The 18,961-nt window shown below is 41.4% G+C and overlaps 1 protein-coding gene across 2 annotated transcripts in view; it reads right to left on the bottom strand.

The window, feature by feature from the left end:
* Nucleotides 1-350: 350 nt before the first annotated feature.
* Nucleotides 351-18,961, bottom strand: part of LOC140346441 (breakpoint cluster region protein) — a 57,344-nt gene continuing 38,733 nt past the window's right edge. Inside the window, exons 12-23 of one of the 2 annotated variants that reach the window (XM_072432510.1) lie at nt 18,439-18,514; nt 18,246-18,350; nt 18,095-18,169; nt 8,897-8,994; nt 8,705-8,830; nt 5,339-5,398; nt 5,143-5,252; nt 4,931-5,070; nt 3,918-4,052; nt 3,724-3,829; nt 2,669-2,825; nt 351-1,919 (exon numbers count right to left, since the gene is read on the bottom strand). In XM_072432510.1, the coding sequence (XP_072288611.1) occupies nt 1,830-1,919; nt 2,669-2,825; nt 3,724-3,829; nt 3,918-4,052; nt 4,931-5,070; nt 5,143-5,252; nt 5,339-5,398; nt 8,705-8,830; nt 8,897-8,994; nt 18,095-18,169; nt 18,246-18,350; nt 18,439-18,514 (1,278 nt within the window). In that variant the 3' untranslated portion in view covers nt 351-1,829. Of the gene's footprint in view, nt 1,920-2,668; nt 2,826-3,723; nt 3,830-3,917; nt 4,053-4,930; nt 5,071-5,142; nt 5,253-5,338; nt 5,399-6,463; nt 6,584-8,704; nt 8,831-8,896; nt 8,995-18,094; nt 18,170-18,245; nt 18,351-18,438; nt 18,515-18,961 lie in introns of those variants that run through there. The other variant, XM_072432511.1, reaches the window with a different exon arrangement.

Below are 18,961 nucleotides of genomic sequence, written 5' to 3'. Positions count from 1 at the left end.
ATCTACATTTACTACTGCATGTGAAAGGTGTCAACCCTTATTTAAGATAATGTATACCAGTGTATTTTCTATTTTCCCCTCATATCATACTCCCTGAAACCATTTTGTGATCCCAGGTTGAGAACCACTGACTCAATCGCCTTGGATTAGTCATTTTAAAGCAATGCCAAGTGTTGTTACCCACCCAAAGTTTATTGAACAAATAATTTCTCAACCTTCTTCTGAATTTTGAGTCACAGTTTGAGTCAAATTAAAAGAATCCCAAAAGTGGCACGACACAGCAGACGTCCTCATCTGGGGGGAAACAAATCATGCAAAACACCTAAAACAGATTGAAATAACACACAAACATTTCATAACCTTATTTATTTACACGTTTACATATGATACACATTGGTCGTACAGTATTGCTTTAGTGCAGCTAACAAAAAGGTGAATACTTGCAGTGACATGTGCTTTCACAGAGGTTCACGCTAAACACTAAGAATGTGGAAGAAAAATGTGGTAATAATAACCAGCGAACACGTCAGATCTGGCTCTGTACAGGTCCAGTGAGGAACAGTTTGTAGATAAGACTGAGCTCCTCGTTTCTACAGCAGAGTTCATGAGCTACGCTTCCAACGTCACGCCAGGAATGCCTATGTAACACTGATACATGGGAATTAGCTGAAGAAGAAAAGATGACAAACATTGGCTTCAACAGCAGAGATATTGAAGAATACACACTTCGTCAATCATTTACCAAGAGAGATACAGTACAGACCAAAAGTGTGGACACACCTCTTTATTTTTATGACTATGAAAATTGTAGATTCACACTGAAGGCATCAAAACTATGAATTAACACATGTGGAATTATATACTTAACAAAAAAAGTGTGAAGCAACTTAAAATATGTCTTATATTCTAGGTTCTTCAAAGTATCCACCTTTAGCTTTGATTACAGCTTCACACACTCTTGATTCTCTTGATGAGCTTCAAGAGGTCGTCACCTGAAATGGTCTTCATCAGTCTTGAAGGAGTTCCCACACATGCTTAGCACTTGTTGGCCCTTTTGCCTTCACTCTGTGGTGTGTGTCCAAACGTTTGGTCTGTACTATAGGCCGTGTCCTTAATATTGCATGAAACAAAAGTTGTGACAGGACAAGATTTTAAAATAATTGTGAATACTTTGTGATTTTAACCCTCAAAATGTGTATATCCCAGGACAAGGCTGTATTTCCACAGGTTTAGTGAACAACACAGCGGGTCACATTCATATACAATTGTTAAAGTAATAAAAAATGCACCGAAAACATGGAAAAAGTGGACATCGCTTCAGTATTAAAAGAAAAATGAAATTGAAGTTGCTGTCCCATTGGCCCAAACTAAATAAGGAAATGCACTGTAACACTTAAACCTTTAGTTCAACATGCCTGCATGTTTAGTGACTACAAACTATTCAGTCACGTTCTGAAATGAAAAAGAGTGTAAACATAAGAGTAAATGAAATGCTCTGTTGGTCGTCAGCAGGGAAACATTGGCACAGCTTTTACCGAAACATAAAACACGCACTCATTTGTTCAACATTGACAATAAAAATAAAATCTTCACCAGCAAAAATAGTAAACCTTCTTAGATTAGAGAGATGTGCACAGTGACGGAACAAGGAACGTTTTAAATTAAAGTGTTTGAGCTTAAAGACGAAATGATTAAGAATAGATTACTGATCAAACAGATGAACTAAACACTCTTTTAAATGTGTCAGTGGCGCCCTCTGGTGGTGAAGGAGCAGCCACTCAGCAGCGTTTACCCTGGAGAAAAGTGGATTCTTTCTCATTGTGCTGCTGTTATACTTCAGTGGAGAAGAGAAGGCTCTGGCGTTTGCTGTCCGGAGTCGGGATGCTCTCAAGCTGCAGAAAATACAGGAGCACTTGGACCTGGAAAGAGACGTGGTTTTATGTTAAAATATAAATGAGCAAAGGAAGATTTCACTCTCCTTTGAAGAGTGTAATCTCTACGTAAACAAAGGCATTGGAGATGATTTAAGAATGTCTTTCAGTCATAAATTAAGAGTAGAGCCAGAATAAATCTTGATTCTCAACACATAACTTGCTGTTAAAAGTTGAACATAAAGAAATAAGATAATAAGAATAAGTCAATGTCATAAACAGAAGTGGATATGTTTTCTTATAGGATTACACATTACTTATCATTTCATACAAGATTACATGGAATCAAGTTTGAAAAAAGACAAACACTTTACTTAATATATAGTAATATTGTAAGACATAATTTTAAGTAATTTTTTTAGGTCCCTCGCGATTATATACAATACAATAATATACAGATTTTACGATACATATAAAAGTCGATATATTGAACATTACATTTTAACAACAATATTCCTTTGTTAAACGACGACACAAAACTGCACAAACGTAATATGAAACACACCCATGTTAATTATAAAAACAGTGAATATGTCAATAGTTCTGCATGAATACGTTTCCTTTCTCCAAACAAGCAACACAATTGTAGCACTTTCACAAAATAATCAGTAAAGTAATACAAAAGAATTGTAACTGTATCATTAAGACTTGACATGATGTTCTTATAATAAAGATTAGATTGCGTGCATTTGTGGTGAAGACATTTAGACATTTATGTTGGGCTTTCTTGTTGGTACCTGAGCCATGACTTCCAAAGACCAGCAGTCGTTCATGGAGATGGGCTGAGGGCTGTTGAGTTTACTGTCCTTCTCCGACGGCCGGAGCAGCGTGGGACCAAACACTGTGGCCAGGTTGTGCAACGACATCTTGTTCATGCTCTCATTTTCAGCAATCCTTCAAAACACGTGAGAAAAACTGTTAATGACTATACAATTTATTCCTTTAACCCCTTTACATTTCGCATACATTACTTTACACGCATACATAGAGTACGTTTTTGTTCAACCAGCAGGGAAGCAGGAAGGAAGTACTCAAGTTTGTTACGTCAATAAAGTAGATACATGAGCAAAATATTGAATTACTCAAGTAAAAGCATCACCTAAAAAGATCTACTTAGGTAAAAGACGTTTTAAATACGCTTTTGGAGTCGATTTCACATTGATTGTGAGAATTGTTAGTGTCAATTACAGTGATTTTGATAAAGAATTGTGCCGATTTTGGGTCAAAAGTAGTCATTTTTATTTTGGGACTTTACACAGGAGGAATGTGCTAAAACATAAACCTCAAACCATACGGAAAGTACTTTTTACTTTTCAGTCCAGTTAAAAAAATGTGTTTAGCTCAAGGACTGGACTGAAATTGTACTAATCATCAGACAAATGGAAAAAAATGACATTCAGACTTAATTTTGATAAACATTGGACTAAATGGGACTGGACTGTTGGACTAGCCTTGATTTTATTTGTCTTATTGTACCATTATGATTATTTTTCATTATTTATATTTCTATCATCATCATCATAGTATTATTATTATCATTATTGATATGATTGATTGATTGATTGATTGATTGATTGATTTAATTCATTATTTTATCTAGCTCTCTGGTCCTGTTTCTTGTTTTTATTTGTATATATTAAAACAGTTTAAAGGTTTAGTAGACAGTACAGATACCTACTCTCAAATGTAATGAAGTAGAAGTAAGTAGAGGTTTAGTAAAATGTACTAAAGTAAAGTACAGATATCTAAAATGTACAGTACTTTTACATTTGCACTACTAAATGACTTTCACCTTTTTAAATGGTCGAGTATGAAGAGAAAAGTGACCAGGTTGGGCTCGGGCAGAGACAGCAGTAAGTTCAACATGCAGCTTTCCTTGGCTACACTGTCCGAAAGAGCTGCAAGCACAAAACACACGTATGTTTGGTCCAGTGTTATCAACTTCGACACAAATGTTTAGGTCAAATTAGCTACGCAGTCACTGACCGATGCCTCCAGCGAAGTTCGGGTACAGGTCGTCGGTGAAAAGAGGCTCGGGCAGCTCGCGAAAATACAACTTCAGAGTCCCAGCGATGGCGTTGACGTCCATGTCGCTCATCATCAACGACACGTCTTTATTATCTACGGCGAAACGGTCAAAACGTGAGCACAAGTACCACAAATACAGCGAAAATTACTGAGCCCTCCAGAAACAAGATTACAAATGTGAAATATAGACGACATTCTGTAAGTTATTTCACGGATCACGAGAGAAAATTAGCTTTAGCTTGTTAAACTGCCACCGCTTTCAGTTATATTGTATGAATATTAAAGTAATTCATCAAACATGTTCAATTATGGCCATATCGGGGTGAGAAATATTGGCACAAATGAGTATCCTGATAACGATTTCTGACGATATTGTGTCAATCCAACAAAAATGTGTTAAAACATGTCTTTAAACTTATTAGTTGAGGTTTAATTATCAGATGAATGTCATCTGGACTCAGTTAGCAAAAATAGACGTTTCGGCTCTCATCCAAGAGTCATTGTCAATAAGAGAATTTAGGCCGGGAACTCAGATATTTATACTATTCTGAGGTAAGACCAACCCACTGGGCGGAGCCTTCCTGAAGTGGAAAGAGTTGTTTGTTTCAACAGAAACTTACCCTCTTTGTTTCAAACGAGCTACACTATTTGTCCTTTAATGGGCTATTAGTCTCCCCTTTGTCTATTTTTGCTAACTGAGTCCAGATGACTACAACTGAAGCTTTATCTACAATGGAACACTCCTGGACGAATGAGGGATTACACCGACATATCAGATGAATGTTAAATATCTGTAAAAATATCACTTTTTACACTTATTTGAAGGTTTATAACATGATTTTTTTAGGTCATTTTGTCACATTTTTCACCATAAAACGATGAACTCGATATAACATTTTCCACGATAATATCTAAATTCTGACATATTGCCACCTCAATCCTAAAAAGAATCCGTTGTACTGTAAACTCACTGGTGTCGAACGCAGCCTTCAGCGACTGTATGTCCGTGGCGACCCCGGAAACCCTGTAGATGCCGACCTCGTCCATCCCCCGTCGCTCGATCTCCTCCACGCACTGCCGCACGATCAGGGGCACCTTCGACCGCTCTCTCCTGACACACAAACAGAAGTAAAGGCGTTAGCGTCGAATAGCGGACGGCGCGTTCGCCCTGGTCAATACGTACTTTGTCACCACGTTTATCTTGACCCCGAACACACCGGACTGTTTCCTCGACGGCATCCTCTTCAGACTGAATTCTCGGCTGGTGAACTTCATCGACAGCTTCACCTCGATCTGAAAAAAAAAAAACGAGTGGATTTTTTCACGTTTTGTTTTTTTTAACGCGCTGAATCGTTGCTTTCGTCGTAGGTTTTACTCACCCCGTTCACAGCGATGACCGTCCTTTGCCAGTCTTTGTTTTCTAACGTTTGAGGGTCCAGCTAAAAAGAAGAAAACACATTACTGTATTTTCCGGACTATAAGTCGCACCGGAGTATAAGTCGCACCAGCCAAATAATGCATAGTATAGATGAAAAAAAACACATAAGTCGCACTGGAGTATGAAATGCGGTTGCAAGTGTGAAAATAACAATTAATATCACATATAAGTCGCTCCGGAGTATAAGTATATAAGTATAAATATAAGTATAAGTCGCACCCCGGCTAAAACGATGAAAAAAGGTGCAACTTATAGTCCAGAAAATACGGTAGTATCTAGTGTGGGACGTACAATAACCTCACGTCACTGTATTTACGATTTACCAGTGCGGCAGATGTTGTTTTACCAAAGAACACATTAAATCCCATTCAGATAATCCTTTGTCCGGCGGAAAACTACTTTAAAGACGTCAAAACAATACAAAGCTGTTAAGATAGGCTACTGCTATTACATTTACAGTACTGTTATTTACCATTTAAATCACAGCAACGGCTATCATTTTAAATATACGTTTATTTAGATGTATTTGAACACTATAAACGCTTCGATTAAGATTTTACTTGTGTGATTACAGTTAGGGATGTCGAGATGACTTGGTCAATCGATAATCGTGATTATTCAGGTCGCAATATAAACGTAAAAAATAAAAATAAAAGAAAAAATAAAAGTAAATCATGGCAATTTTAGAAGCTAATCTGGCTATTTTTGTCACATTGGCTCTATTTTGTCTTTCAGAAGGTTTGAATTCATAAAGCCGGACACAAAAATGAGAAATATAAACACGATAGACAATGCCAACTAAAGAAAATCACGGTTTCAGTCATTGTGAATAATATATCTTTTTCACAATAATCGTAGCACTAACATTTGATACCGTGACGTCCCAAATTTCCTCGTCTTTTTCCAGACAACTTAACATACTCTTAGTTCTCCCAAAAAGATATCCAATGTGATGTGTATTGAATTTGATGCGGTGCTAATACACAAACTCAAACAAATCCTGACGCCATGATGAAAAGCATCGATTGTGAAGAGCGCGTCAGTGCTCACGGCTCCACTCGTTCACCTTGGGTCTGAGCAGAGTCCCTCGAACTCTGTCCCACAGTCGAGCTCCCGTGTTGGGGCTTTTCCTCTGAATCGAGTGCCTCTGCGGCTCCATGACGTCCTCCATATTTGGGCCGCTCATCCTTAACAACTCCAGACGGTTCTCATGAAATCTTCAGCCTCATCGATCCACGAAAGGTCTAATAAAAAAACAACTAATCCGACACGTTCCTTTAGAGCTTCCGAACAGTCCCGGTTAGATGTATTTGACAAAAAAGAAAGGAGAAAAAAAAGCTACCGTTGAATTTTGCCTTTGCACGTTTCCATTGTTGAAGTTGGAATGATTCTGGTTCATTGGAGGCAGAACAAAGGCGGCGGAGCACGCTGCCTGTTGCCGGGTGTTACTGTCCCAAATGGATTTTAGGATTAAGAGGTTTAGAGCGCTCACCACCAAGAAGAGCAGCAGCAGGTGGAGGAGGAGGAGGAGGAGGAAGAGCAGCAGCAGGTGGAGGAGGAGGAGGAGGAGGAGGAAGAGAAGAGCAGCAGCAGGAGGAGGAGGAGGAGGAGGAGGAGGAGGAGGAGGAGGAGGAGGAGGAGGAGGAGGAGGAGGAAGAGGAGAAGAGCAGCAGCAGGTGGAGGAGGAGAAAGAGGAGCAGCAGCAGGTGGAGGAGAAGGAAGAGGAGGAGGAGCAGCAGCAGGTGGAGGAGAAGGAGGAGGAGCAGCAGGAGGAGGAGGAGGATGAGGAGGGAGGAGAAGAGCAGCAGCAGGTGGAGGAGAAGAGCAGCAGCAGGTGGAGGAGGAGCAGCAGCAGGTGGAGGAGGAGGAGCAGCAGGAGGAGGAGGAGCAGCAGGTGGAGGAGGAGAGCAGCAGCAGGAGGAGGAGAAGAAGAAGAGCAGCAGGTGGTGGAGGAGGAGGAGGTGCAGCAGCAGCAGGAGAAGAAGAGTAGCAGCAGGTGTAGGAGGAGCAGCAGCAGGAGGAGCAGGAGAGCAGCAGCAGGAGGAGAAGAAGAGCAGCAGGTGGAGGAGGAGAAGAAGAGCAGCAGGTGGAGGAGGAGCAGCAGCAGGAGGAGCAGCAGCAGGAGGAGGTGAAGGAGGAGGAAGTGCGGCCTGTGACTTTAATGAAGGGTCATCCAAGGCCAAGACAGACGGACTTCTGGGGCTAAAAATATACCACTGTTTACTTGAGATTTCCCAATAATCTATGACAAATCACCTTCTACAGTAAGTGTGCATGTGTGTTAAATATAAACATAAATCACCATTAGAGCCTTGATTTGATTTTCAGCCAGTTAGTGAGTTATGGCATTGAAAAAAAGTCCAGTATGAATTTTTTAACCATTTAAGCGAGTAATTTACAATTTTTTAGTGTCCAGAACGCACTTCTATACCAAAATAATGAAAGGGTTTTGAAATCTGGAGAAAGAAACCAACTACTCTATGACTAAAATGTACATACGTGAAAATAACAAATACACACAAGTCCGGATGTATTTCTGTGAGGGTGCATTCAGACATAAAGTACATTTAGCACAATATGAGAGCGTTAGTGAAGAGTGGATGCAAGCTCTCTCCAGCTTTCCCCTCTCTGCCACCTGTCCACTCGGGAAATCCCTTCATCAGATCAAAGCAGATCTGGAGTGTGTCACGGTTTGGGGCCAACGCCAAGGGCCACGTTTGGTCCAAGTGCTGGTCCTAATCCTGCCCTGTCACAACATAAAGGTGAGGCCTTTCGACCCACTGAAACTGTCTCAGATGAAGGATTAAGCAAAGGGCCATAGGCTTTGTTCAGCAGCTTTTAACGGTCCATCCAGGAGTATAAGGATGAGTTATGCCAGTTCTTCCTATTTGAATCATCAATAACATACTCAACTTCCCATTTCATCCATCAACGACAATAAAATCGAGATCACCTTCAAATTAGAAACATTAACCTGCAAAAAAAATCCACATAAGATCTGTGGATTTACGAGAATCAGTCCCACAAAGTATTTATAAAAAACAAGCAGAGGGAACGGATTTGTGCATTTGTGGACGTAAAAGAGAAGCGGAAAACATGGACACGAAAACAAACTTTTAAATAGAAATGTGTGTTTTTTAAGTGTATTTTACTACCGTAGTTTAAACTATACCAGCAGAATTACCCTGTCAAACTGGTTAAACTGAGTGCATTGTGTTTTTTCATGTGTTCTAATTGGTTCATATTTAGAGCTGAATCATGATAATCATTGAGCAATTAAATAAATACATAATTCCCTTAGACAAACCTTGATTTGACCTTTGGCGATGATCCTCTCTGTGAGCTCTCCGTCTTCTTTCCCCACTTTACATTTGCATTTCTCGTAGCAGAGCAGCCGCAGAGTCTGGGAACCTTCCAGTTCGATCTCAAACTCCTGTGGGAGAGACGTGTTTATTTGTGTATCCAGAGTTTATGTAGTCTATTTATGTAAAACAAGTACCTCGTTCCAGTTTGGTTCAGTCGAGTCTCGGTGCACTCGTGTCTTGGCCTTGTTCACAAAATATCCAAAAGAATCCACCTCCAGAGAGCAGTACAGGTCTAAACAGAACATCAGATATGTTTTTATTGTGCAAAAAAACAGACGTCTACTGTATTTCCCGGACTATAAGCCGCACCTTTTTTCATGTTTTTGGCCGGGGTGCAACTTATACTTATACAAATATTATTTATACTATATACTTATGCTCCGGAGCGACTTATATGTGATATTATTTGTTATTTTCACACTTGCAACCGCATTTCATACTCCAGTGCAACTTATATATGTTTTTTCCTTCTCTAATATGCATTTTTTGGCTGGTGCGACTTATACTTATATTTATACTTATATACTTATACTCCGGAGCGACTTATATGTAATTAGGCCCGAGCCCCAGCAGGGCGGAGGGCCTATTGCTCCCGCAACTGTCTGACCAAACATGCGGGCACAGCCCTTGGCAAATACAGTGAACTAGCCCATGCCGAAGGCATGGATCATGCATACTTACTCCTGCTATGACAGAAATAGTCAACAATTAGTGAATGAGCGTAGCCCATTCACTAATTGTTGACAACAGCAGCGCGAAGCGCTGCATTCCTCCAAAAACCCTCCTGGCATCGTCCCGTACGCGAGAATCCATGCCGCAGGCATGGGCCATAGTTGTATTTGCTCAAATCAATGGAAGTCTATGGGGAGTGGGCGGAGCATCCCGACGGAATAGGGAGTGACGAGCGCGTAAGCGCTCGTAATGATGATTCCACCCCATGGCGGCATCGGGAAGGCTTAGAGCTTTCAAACGATGTATAATTTGTTGTTATAGTGGAAACGGCTATATTGTTTTTGCTAAAAATATTATTATTATTAGGCCCGAGCGCCACAAGCTGGCGAGAGGCCTATTAATCTCGTAAGGCCGTGCGAAGCACGGCTGCGAAAGTGCGCACGTAGTGCGCACGAAATCGAGCGCGAAGCGCTCGCCCACTTCCAAACACTCACTAACGCACTCCTTCACTCATGCACGCCCCGTGCATACTAATTAGTAGTAGGAAAATGGAACATTACCGTTGTAAACGGGCGAAGCCCGTGCAAAAGTGCGCACTAAACGAGCATTTTACATTGAGATATCCCATCCCCATATAAAGCACTCATTTGCGCTAAGTACCTCACGAATACGTTCCCCATCTCTTGCATGTTCCGTGCATATAAGCATGTAATGCAAAAATTTAACATTATTACTGTATAGAGGGCCAAAAACACAAAGTGGGCGGAGCCCACTCAAAATTAACGAAAGTACCCGTCAGTGACCAGGGACCCACACCATGAGGTAGGAAAGCGCGAGCGCTTTCCGAAAATGTATAGTTTATGATATTTGAAAAATGGGAAACATTGTTTTCGCATCGGAATATTATTAGGCCCGAGCCCCAGCAGGGCGGAGGGCCTATTGCTCCCGCAACGCTGCCGAAGGCAGCGTTGCAACTGTCTGACCAAACATGCGGGCGCAGCCCGCATGTTTGGTGCCCCGTCGCCCCTGGCAAGTACAGTGAACTAGCCCATGCCGAAGACATGGATCATGCATACTTACTCCTGCTATGACAGAAATAGTCAACAATTAGTGAATGGGCGTAGCCCATTCACTAATTGTTGACAACAGCAGCGCGAAGCGCTGCATTCCTTCAAAAACCCTCCTGGCATTGTCCCGTATGCGAGAATCCATGCCGCAGGCATGGGCCATGCTTGTATCTGCTCAAATCAATGGAAGTCTATGGGGAGTGGGCGGGGCATCCCGACGGAATAGGGAGTGACGAGCGCGTAAGCGCTCGTAATGATGATTCCACCCCATGGCGGCATCGGGAAGGCTTAGAGCTTTCAAACGATGTATAATTTGTTGTTATAGTGGAAACGGCTATATTGTTTTTGCTAAAAATATTATTATTAGGCCCGAGCGCCACAAGCTGGCGAGAGGCCTATTAATCTCGTAAGGCCGTGCGAAGCACGGCTGCGAAAGTGCGCACGTAGTGCGCACAAAATCGAGCGCGAAGCGCTCGCCCACTTCCAAACACTCACTAACGCACTCCTTCACTCACGCACGCCCCGTGCATACTAATTAATAGTAGGAAAATGGAACATTACCGTTGTAAACGGGCGAAGCCCGTGCAAAAGTGCGCACTAAACGAGCACTTTACATTGGGATGACGACCGCTTCCGGTCGTCATCCCCATATAAAGCACTCATTTGCCCTAAGTAGCTCACGAATACGTTCCCCATCTCTTGCATGTTCCGTGCATATAAGCATGTAATGCAAAAATTGAACATTATTACTGTATAGAGGGCCAAAAACACAAAGTGGGCGGAGCCCACTCAAAATTAACGAAAGTACCCGTCAGTGACCAGGGACCCACATCATGAGGTAGGAAAGCGCGAGCGCTTTCCGAAAATGTATAGTTTATGATATTTGAAAAATGGGAAACATTGTTTTCGCATCGGAATATTCTTCTTCTTCTTCTTCTTCTCGGGACCAACCCCCCTATTTTTCACCCAGTGAACATTGACGAAAAGTCACAAAAATTTGCACACCTCTAAAAATCGTGCCTCTCTACATTCTGGCTATTTCCCTTTTCTAAAATAAAAGTGGACCAGTTTAGGCTGACAAAATTGAAATGGCAGTGATAGCGCCCCCTACAGAGTGACTTTTAAATTAACATTGAAGGTCAAAAATTAGTTTTACCAAAATTGTCTAAACTTTACCCAAAATTCTATTTTGCCGTCCCGATCACAAAAGCCAATCACAAAAATGCCTAAATTTTTACGCCGTAGTCGTAGCGATGACAGAAACCTCCCATGTTATCCCTATGGGAAAACCACAAAATCTCTCAAATTACCACATTTTTATGTTTTACACTTTAACGAAGTCCTCCTAGTGCGTTTTGCCCACCAACCTCAAAATCGGTGTACGTCCTCTAGACAAGTGGTGTATCTAAAGTTATCCAAATTTTAAGGATAACTTTTACGGTCTTTGTGCGACGGAGCCGCAAACGTTTCCCAGAATTCTGACTATTTGGCCTTCAGAGTGGCCTATAAACAATAGAGTTTTTCCAAATGACATGATATTTTGAACAAAATTCTAATTTGCCATCCTGATCATAAAAGTATGAGAGCCAAAGTCATATTTTGTACGGCGTAACCGTAGCGTTGACAGAAACATCCCATGTTATCCTTATGGGAAAATCGTAGAATCGCTCAAATCACCACATTTTTACGCTTCACACTTTAACAAACTCCTCCTAGGCCGATTGTCCGATCAAGCTCATATTTGGAGAATATCATCTACACAAGCGGGGCATCAAAACTTATCAATATTTTGATTCTAAGTGCTACGGTCTCTGTGTGGCGGACCCGCAAATATATGTCAGAAATGGGAAAACAGCGAAATCTCTGAAATGTTCACATTTACACTTCACACTTTAACAAACTCCTCCGTGGGCAATAGCTCGATCAAGCTCATATTTGGGGAAAATCATCTAATCAAGCGGGGCATCAAAAGTTATCCATATTTATATTCCAAGTGCTACGGTCTCTGTGCGGCGGCGCAGCAAATTTGACTGACACTTGTGTTGATTTGCACTGGATTGGCCATGTCCAATGTGTCGCCGTCTGTCAAGTTCTTTTTTTATTCAACACACAATAAGGGCGCCATCTTTATCAAGTCGAAAGCGCAGAGTCGGAAGGCCGGCGGCCCGCGAGGGCCGTTGGATGCCGCTTGTGGCTTTAATTTTTCTTGTTCTTCATCGCTTTGAACTCTAATTTGACCCCCTGAACATGCTCAAAAACTCACCAAACTTTGCCCAAAATTCAGAATCGGCGAAAAATTTAATTTTTTCTGGGCCATTTTTTTTTTCGTTAAAAAATGGCGCGACAGCGCCACCGACAAAAGTCAAAATACATTGCGCCTATGGGAGACGCCCCGAGGTCAACTTTGACGTAAAGCTACGAAATTCGGGACACGCATTCCTCTCGTGAGGACAAACAAAAAAAATCATTGTGGCCACGCCCCCAGACTTACCCTATGGCCGCCATCTTCCTTTGAAAATGAAAACACGCTGTGTTAGCCATTTTGTTCACGTCAAACTTTGACGAACTCCTCCTAGGGCGTTTTGCCCACCAACTTCAAAATCGGCGGAGGTCCTCTGAACAAGTGGGGCATCTAAAGTTATCCAATTTTTTCAGATACCTCTTACGGTCTGTGTGCGGCGCAGCCGCAAAGTTGGACAACTTATTTTGGGATATTGCAGATCTAAAAATTGTTCCCATTTGATCAAAACAAGTCCGATTAGGACCAAATTTGAATCAGTTGTTCAACTTTCTAGTTTGGACCAGTTTATGATGACAAAATTGAAATGGGCGCGATAGCGCCCCCTACAGAGTGACCTTTAAATTAACATTGAAGGTCAAAAATTAGTTTTACCAAAATTTTCTAAACTTTACCCAAAATTCTATTTTGGCGTCCCGATCAAAAAAGCCAATCAGACAAATGCCTTAATTTTTACGGCGTAGTCGTAGCGATGACATAAATCTCCCATGTTATCCCTATGGGAAAACCGCTAAATCTCTCGAATATCCACATTTTTCTGTTTCAAACTTTGACGAACTCCTCCTAGTGCGTTTTGCCCACCGACCTCAAAATCGGTGTACGTCCTCTAGACAAGTGGGGCATCTAAAGTTATCCAAATTTTAAGGATAGCTTTTAAGGTCTCTGTGCGACGGAGCCTCAAACGTTTCCCAGAATTCTGACTATTTGGCCTTCAGAGTGGCCTATAAACAATAGAGTTTTTCCAAATGACATGATATTTTGCACAAAATTCTAATTTGCCATCCTGATCATAAAAGTATGAGAGACAAAGTCATATTTTGTACAGCGTAACCGTAGCCATGACAGAAATATCCCATGTTATCCTTATGGGAAAATCGCGAAATCCCTCAAATCACCACATTTTTACGCTTCACACTTTAACAAACTCCTCCTAGGGCGATTGTCCGATCAAACTCATATTTAGGGAAAATCATCTATACAAGCGGGGCATCAAAAGCTATCCATATTTTTATTCTAAGTGCTACGGTCTCTGTGTGGCGGACCCGCAAATATATGTCAGAAATGGGAAAACAGCGAAATCTCTAAAATGACCACATTTTTACGCTTCACACTTTAACAAACTCCTCCTAGGGCGATAGCTCGATCAAGTTCATATTTGGGGGAAATCATCTACACAAGGGAAGCATCAAAAGTTAGTCATATTTGGATTCTAAGTGCTACGGTCTCTGTGCCGTGGAGCTGCAAATATACTGTCACAAATGGGAAAAACGCTAAATCTATGAAATGTTCAAATTTATGCTTCACACTTTAACAAACTCCTCCGTGGGCAATAGCTCGATCAAGCTTTACTTTGGGAAAAATCATCTACACAAGCGGGGCATCAAAAGTTATCCATATTTATATTCTAAGTGCTACGGTCTCTGTGCGGCGGAGCAGCACATTTGACTGACACTTGTGTTCATTTGCACTGGATTGGCCATGTCCAATGTGTCTCCGTCTGTCAAGTTCTTTTTTAATTCAACACAATAAGGGCGCCATCTTTATCAAGTCGAAAGCGCAGAGTCGGAAGGCCGGCGGCCCGCGAGGGCCGTTGGATGCCGCTTGCGGCTTTAATTTTTCTTGTTCTTCTTCAGCGCTTTGAACTCTAATTTGACCCCCTGAACATGCTCAAAAACTCACCAAACTTTGCCCAAAATTCAGAATCGGCGAAAAATTTTGTTTTTTCTGGGCCATTTTTTTTTTCGTTAAAAAATGGCGCGACAGCGCCACCGACAAAAGTCAAAATACATTGCGCCTATGGGAGACACCCCGAGGTCAACTTTGGCGTAAAGCTACGAAATTCGGGACACGCATTCCTTTCGTGAGGACAAAAAAAAAATATTATTGTGGCCATGCCCCCAGACTTACCCTATGGCCGCCATCTTCCTTTGAAAATGAAAACACGCTGTGTTAGCCATTTTGTTCACGTCAAACTTTGACGAACTCCTCCTAGGGCGTTTTGCCCACCGACTTCAAAATCGGCGGAGGTCCTCTGGACAAGTGGGGCATCTAAAGTTATCCAATTTTTGGAGATACCTTTTACGGTCTGTGTGCGGCGCAGCCGCAAAGTTGGACAACTTATTTTGGAATATTGCAGCTCTAAAAATTGCTCCCATTTGATCAAAACCAGTCCGATTATGACCAAATTTGAATCAGTTGTTAAACTTTCTAGTTTGGACCAGTTTAGGCTGACAAAATTGAAATGGCCGCGATAGCGCCCCCTACAGAGTGACCTTTAAATTAACATTGAAGGTCAAAAATTAGTTTTACCAAAATTGTCTAAACTTTACCCAAAATTCTATTTTGCCGTCCCGATCACAAAAGCAAATCACAAAAATGCCTAAATTTTTACGGCGTAGTCGTAGCGATGACAGAAAGCTCCCATGTTATCCCTATGGGAAAATCGATAAATCTCTCCAATATCCACATTTTTCTGTTTCACACTTTAACGAACTCCTCCTAGGGCGTTTTGCCCACCAACCTCAAAATCGGTGTACGTCCTCTAGACAAGTGGGGCATCTAAAGTTATCCAAATTTTAAGGATAACTTTTACGGTCTCTGTGTGCGACGGAGCCGCAAACGTTTCCCAGAATTCTGACTATTTGTCCTTCGGAGTGGCCTATAAACAATAGAGTTTTTCCAAATGACATGATATTTTGCACAAAATTCTAATTTGCCATCCTGATCATACAAGTATGAGAGCCAAAGTCATATTTTGTACGGCGTAACCGCAGCGATGACAGAAACATCCCATGTTATCCTTATGGGAAAATCGCAGAATCGCTCAAATCACCACATTTTTACGCTTCACACTTTAACAAACTCCTCCCAGGGCGATTGTCCGATCAAACTCATATTTGGGGAAATCATCTACACAAACGGGGCATCAAAAGTTATCCATATTTTGATTTTAAGTGCTATGGTCTTTGTGCCGTGGAGCTGCAAATATACTGTCACAAATGGGAAAAACGCCAAATCCTTGAAATGTTCACATTTACGCTTCACACTTTAACAAACTCCTCTTAGTGCGTTTGGCCCACCGATCTCAAAATCGGTGTACCTCCTCTAGACAAGTGGGGCATCTAAAGTTATTCAAATTTTATGGATAACATTTACGGTCTCTGTGCAGCTGAGCCGCAAACTTTTCGCAGAATTTGGACTATTTGGCCTTCAGAGTGGCCGTTAAACAAGAGTTTTTCCAAATGACATGACATTTTGCACACAATTCTCATTTGCCATCCCCAAATTAAAAGTATGGGAGCCAAAGTCATATTTGGTAAAGCGTAGCCGTAGCGATGACAGAAACATCCCATGTTATCCCTATGGGGAAACCGCAAAATCTCTAAAATGACAACATTTTTACACTTCACACTTTAACAAACTCCTTCCAGGGCGATAGCTCGATCAAGTTCATATTTGGGGAGAATCATCTACACAAGCGTGGCATCAAAAGTGATCCATATTTTGATTTTAAGTACTACGGTCTCTGTGCGGTAGAGCTGCAAATATATGTCACAAATGGGAAAAACGCCAAATCCTTGAAATGTTCACATTTACGCTTCACACTTTAACAAACTCCTCTAAGGGCAATAGCTCGATCAAGCTCATATTTGGGGAAAATCATCTACACAAGCGGGGCATCAAAAGTTATCCATATTTATATTCTAAGTGCTACGGTCTCTGTGCGGCGGAGCAGCAAATTTGACTGACACTTGTGTTGATTTGCACTGGATTGGCCATGTCCAATGTGTCGCCGTCTGTCAAGTTCTTTTTTAATTCAACACAATAAGGGCGCCATCTTTATCAAGTCGAAAGCGCAGAGTCGGAAGGCCGGCGGCCCGCGAGGGCCGTTGGATGCCGCTTGCGGCTTTAATATTATTTGTCGTTTTCACACTTGCAAGCGCATTTCATACTCCAGTGCGACTTATATAGGTTTTTTTCTTCTCTATTATGATTTTTTTGGCTGGTGCGACTTATACTCAGATGCGACTTAAAGTCCACAAAACACGGTACATATTTTTGCCATTAGAACTGTATTAAACGCAGTCTGAACACTTCCACTGTGCGTCACGTGGTGGTTTTTCAGTTGCTCGTGGCTGTGAGCGAGGCATTCCCTTTCCCCTGCCACAGCCGCAGCGTGAGCACATCGAGTCGAGCGTGTTCCGCGTTAAGAATCGTGCCATTGTTTGCCTGCTGGAAAGTAAAGTGAAACCCTAAGCTGCCAGTGCGGTGAGTTGGCTGAGGCATATTTGAGGTGGCTTGTACACAGTGTTCCCGGCTAATCCCCCTGCAGCAGCTGCCCTCCCAGATGACGAGACAGAGGGAGAGCGCGGCTACGACACGTGCCACCTGTGAGCGCCACCGCCGACACACAACGGGCAGTTCAGACCCTCCGAGAGCCGCCTGGTCGATGGGCCCTTAATGCTGCCATCGATTAGCAATTGTAAACAGGTTTTTTACCTTTAATAACGACCAGGAGCGTTAGGGTTTGAGAGACTGAAACTGAAGCAAAATGAATCCAAGTCCCTGTGCGTTTTGGAACATGTTTGTCTAGACTACAGCTTTTACATTTGTGAGACGTGTACATGGGATATACCGTAATTTTCCGGACTATAAGTCGCACCTTTTTTCATAGTTTTGGCCGGGATGCGACTTATACTTATATTTATACTTGTATACTTATACTCCGGAGTGACTTATGTGTGATATTATTTGTTATTTTCACAATTGCAACCGCATTTCATACTCCAGTGCGACTTATATATGTTTTTTTCTTCTCTATTATGCATTTTATGGCTAATTTTATGACGACTTATACTCTGGTGCGACTTATAGTCCTGAAAATACGATATTATTGTTAAATCACTTTAGTCTTTGCGATTGAGTGATTGCGACCATTGACACTTTATATTCCATCTCGTAGTTCCACACCACAGTTTCTTCTTTATATGACCTAATTTATCTATAATAATCAATAAAATCACCCTGCGTACTCTATAGATAGTATTGATTGCATGGTTTGGATTAATACTTACTTAGACTCTGCTTGAGGCCCGTTGCCGAGTGGACGATGACGTTCAGGAAGCCGTACAAACCCGAAGACTCATCATCTGGAAATAAGAAGAAGAATATATAAGTTACGTTTAATTATATCATTAGTTATGTTGGTTAAAAGTCACAATATACCTTCTTTTCTCATAGTCATTGGTATTGCGTGCACCGTCTGGAGCTTGACGCAGGAGTTTGTGAGCATTTGCAGCTCCAGAGAAGTTAGAGGGAAGCTTTTAAAACCTGCAGAACAAAGTAGACATGGGTTAAATCACTTAAATCGCTCAACTTTCATCTGATTTTATGAAACATATTCTCCCGTTTCACCCACATTTTTTCTGCTGTTCTCGAATGATTTCCCTCCACTCGGCGCGTTCATAATCAGAGGAGATGAGAAATGTGAAACCCTGAAAAGACAAGTGTTTGGGTGAGTTAATCGTTATAACCAGCAGGTGGCAGTAGATGCACAAATCACAAATACTTTAAAACACTTTCAGAACAATGTACATTTATAAAAAAGAATAAAGGAATGATAAAGCTTGAAAATATACTATATTTCAAATAGCTAGAGGTGGACAATATATCAAAATTTAGATAATATTGTGAATTATGTTTTGCATTTAAATATGAAGTAAAAAAACAAATGTAACAAGATAGCAGATTAACAATAACAATGAAAAATTAATTAAGTGTTGGTGTGAGGTGACGTTTCTGCACTTTTGTGATAAATATGACGGACATTTCACATGTTGTAACACGTGTTGTACGTTTTAACACATTTCTGTTGGATTGACAGAACATCGTGATCGAAATACTTATTTTTTGTCAATTTCTCCACCAAAAACATGTGCGAT

The sequence above is a fragment of the Eucyclogobius newberryi genome, unplaced genomic scaffold (assembly GCF_026437365.1).
Source record: "Eucyclogobius newberryi isolate DKJ021-1_F unplaced genomic scaffold, fEucNew1.0.hap1 SCAF_6, whole genome shotgun sequence".
NCBI classification, from domain to species: domain Eukaryota; kingdom Metazoa; phylum Chordata; class Actinopteri; order Gobiiformes; family Gobiidae; genus Eucyclogobius; species Eucyclogobius newberryi.
Note: the sequence above shows the minus strand (reverse complement) of the source record. Positions and strands in the feature narration are given on the sequence as shown.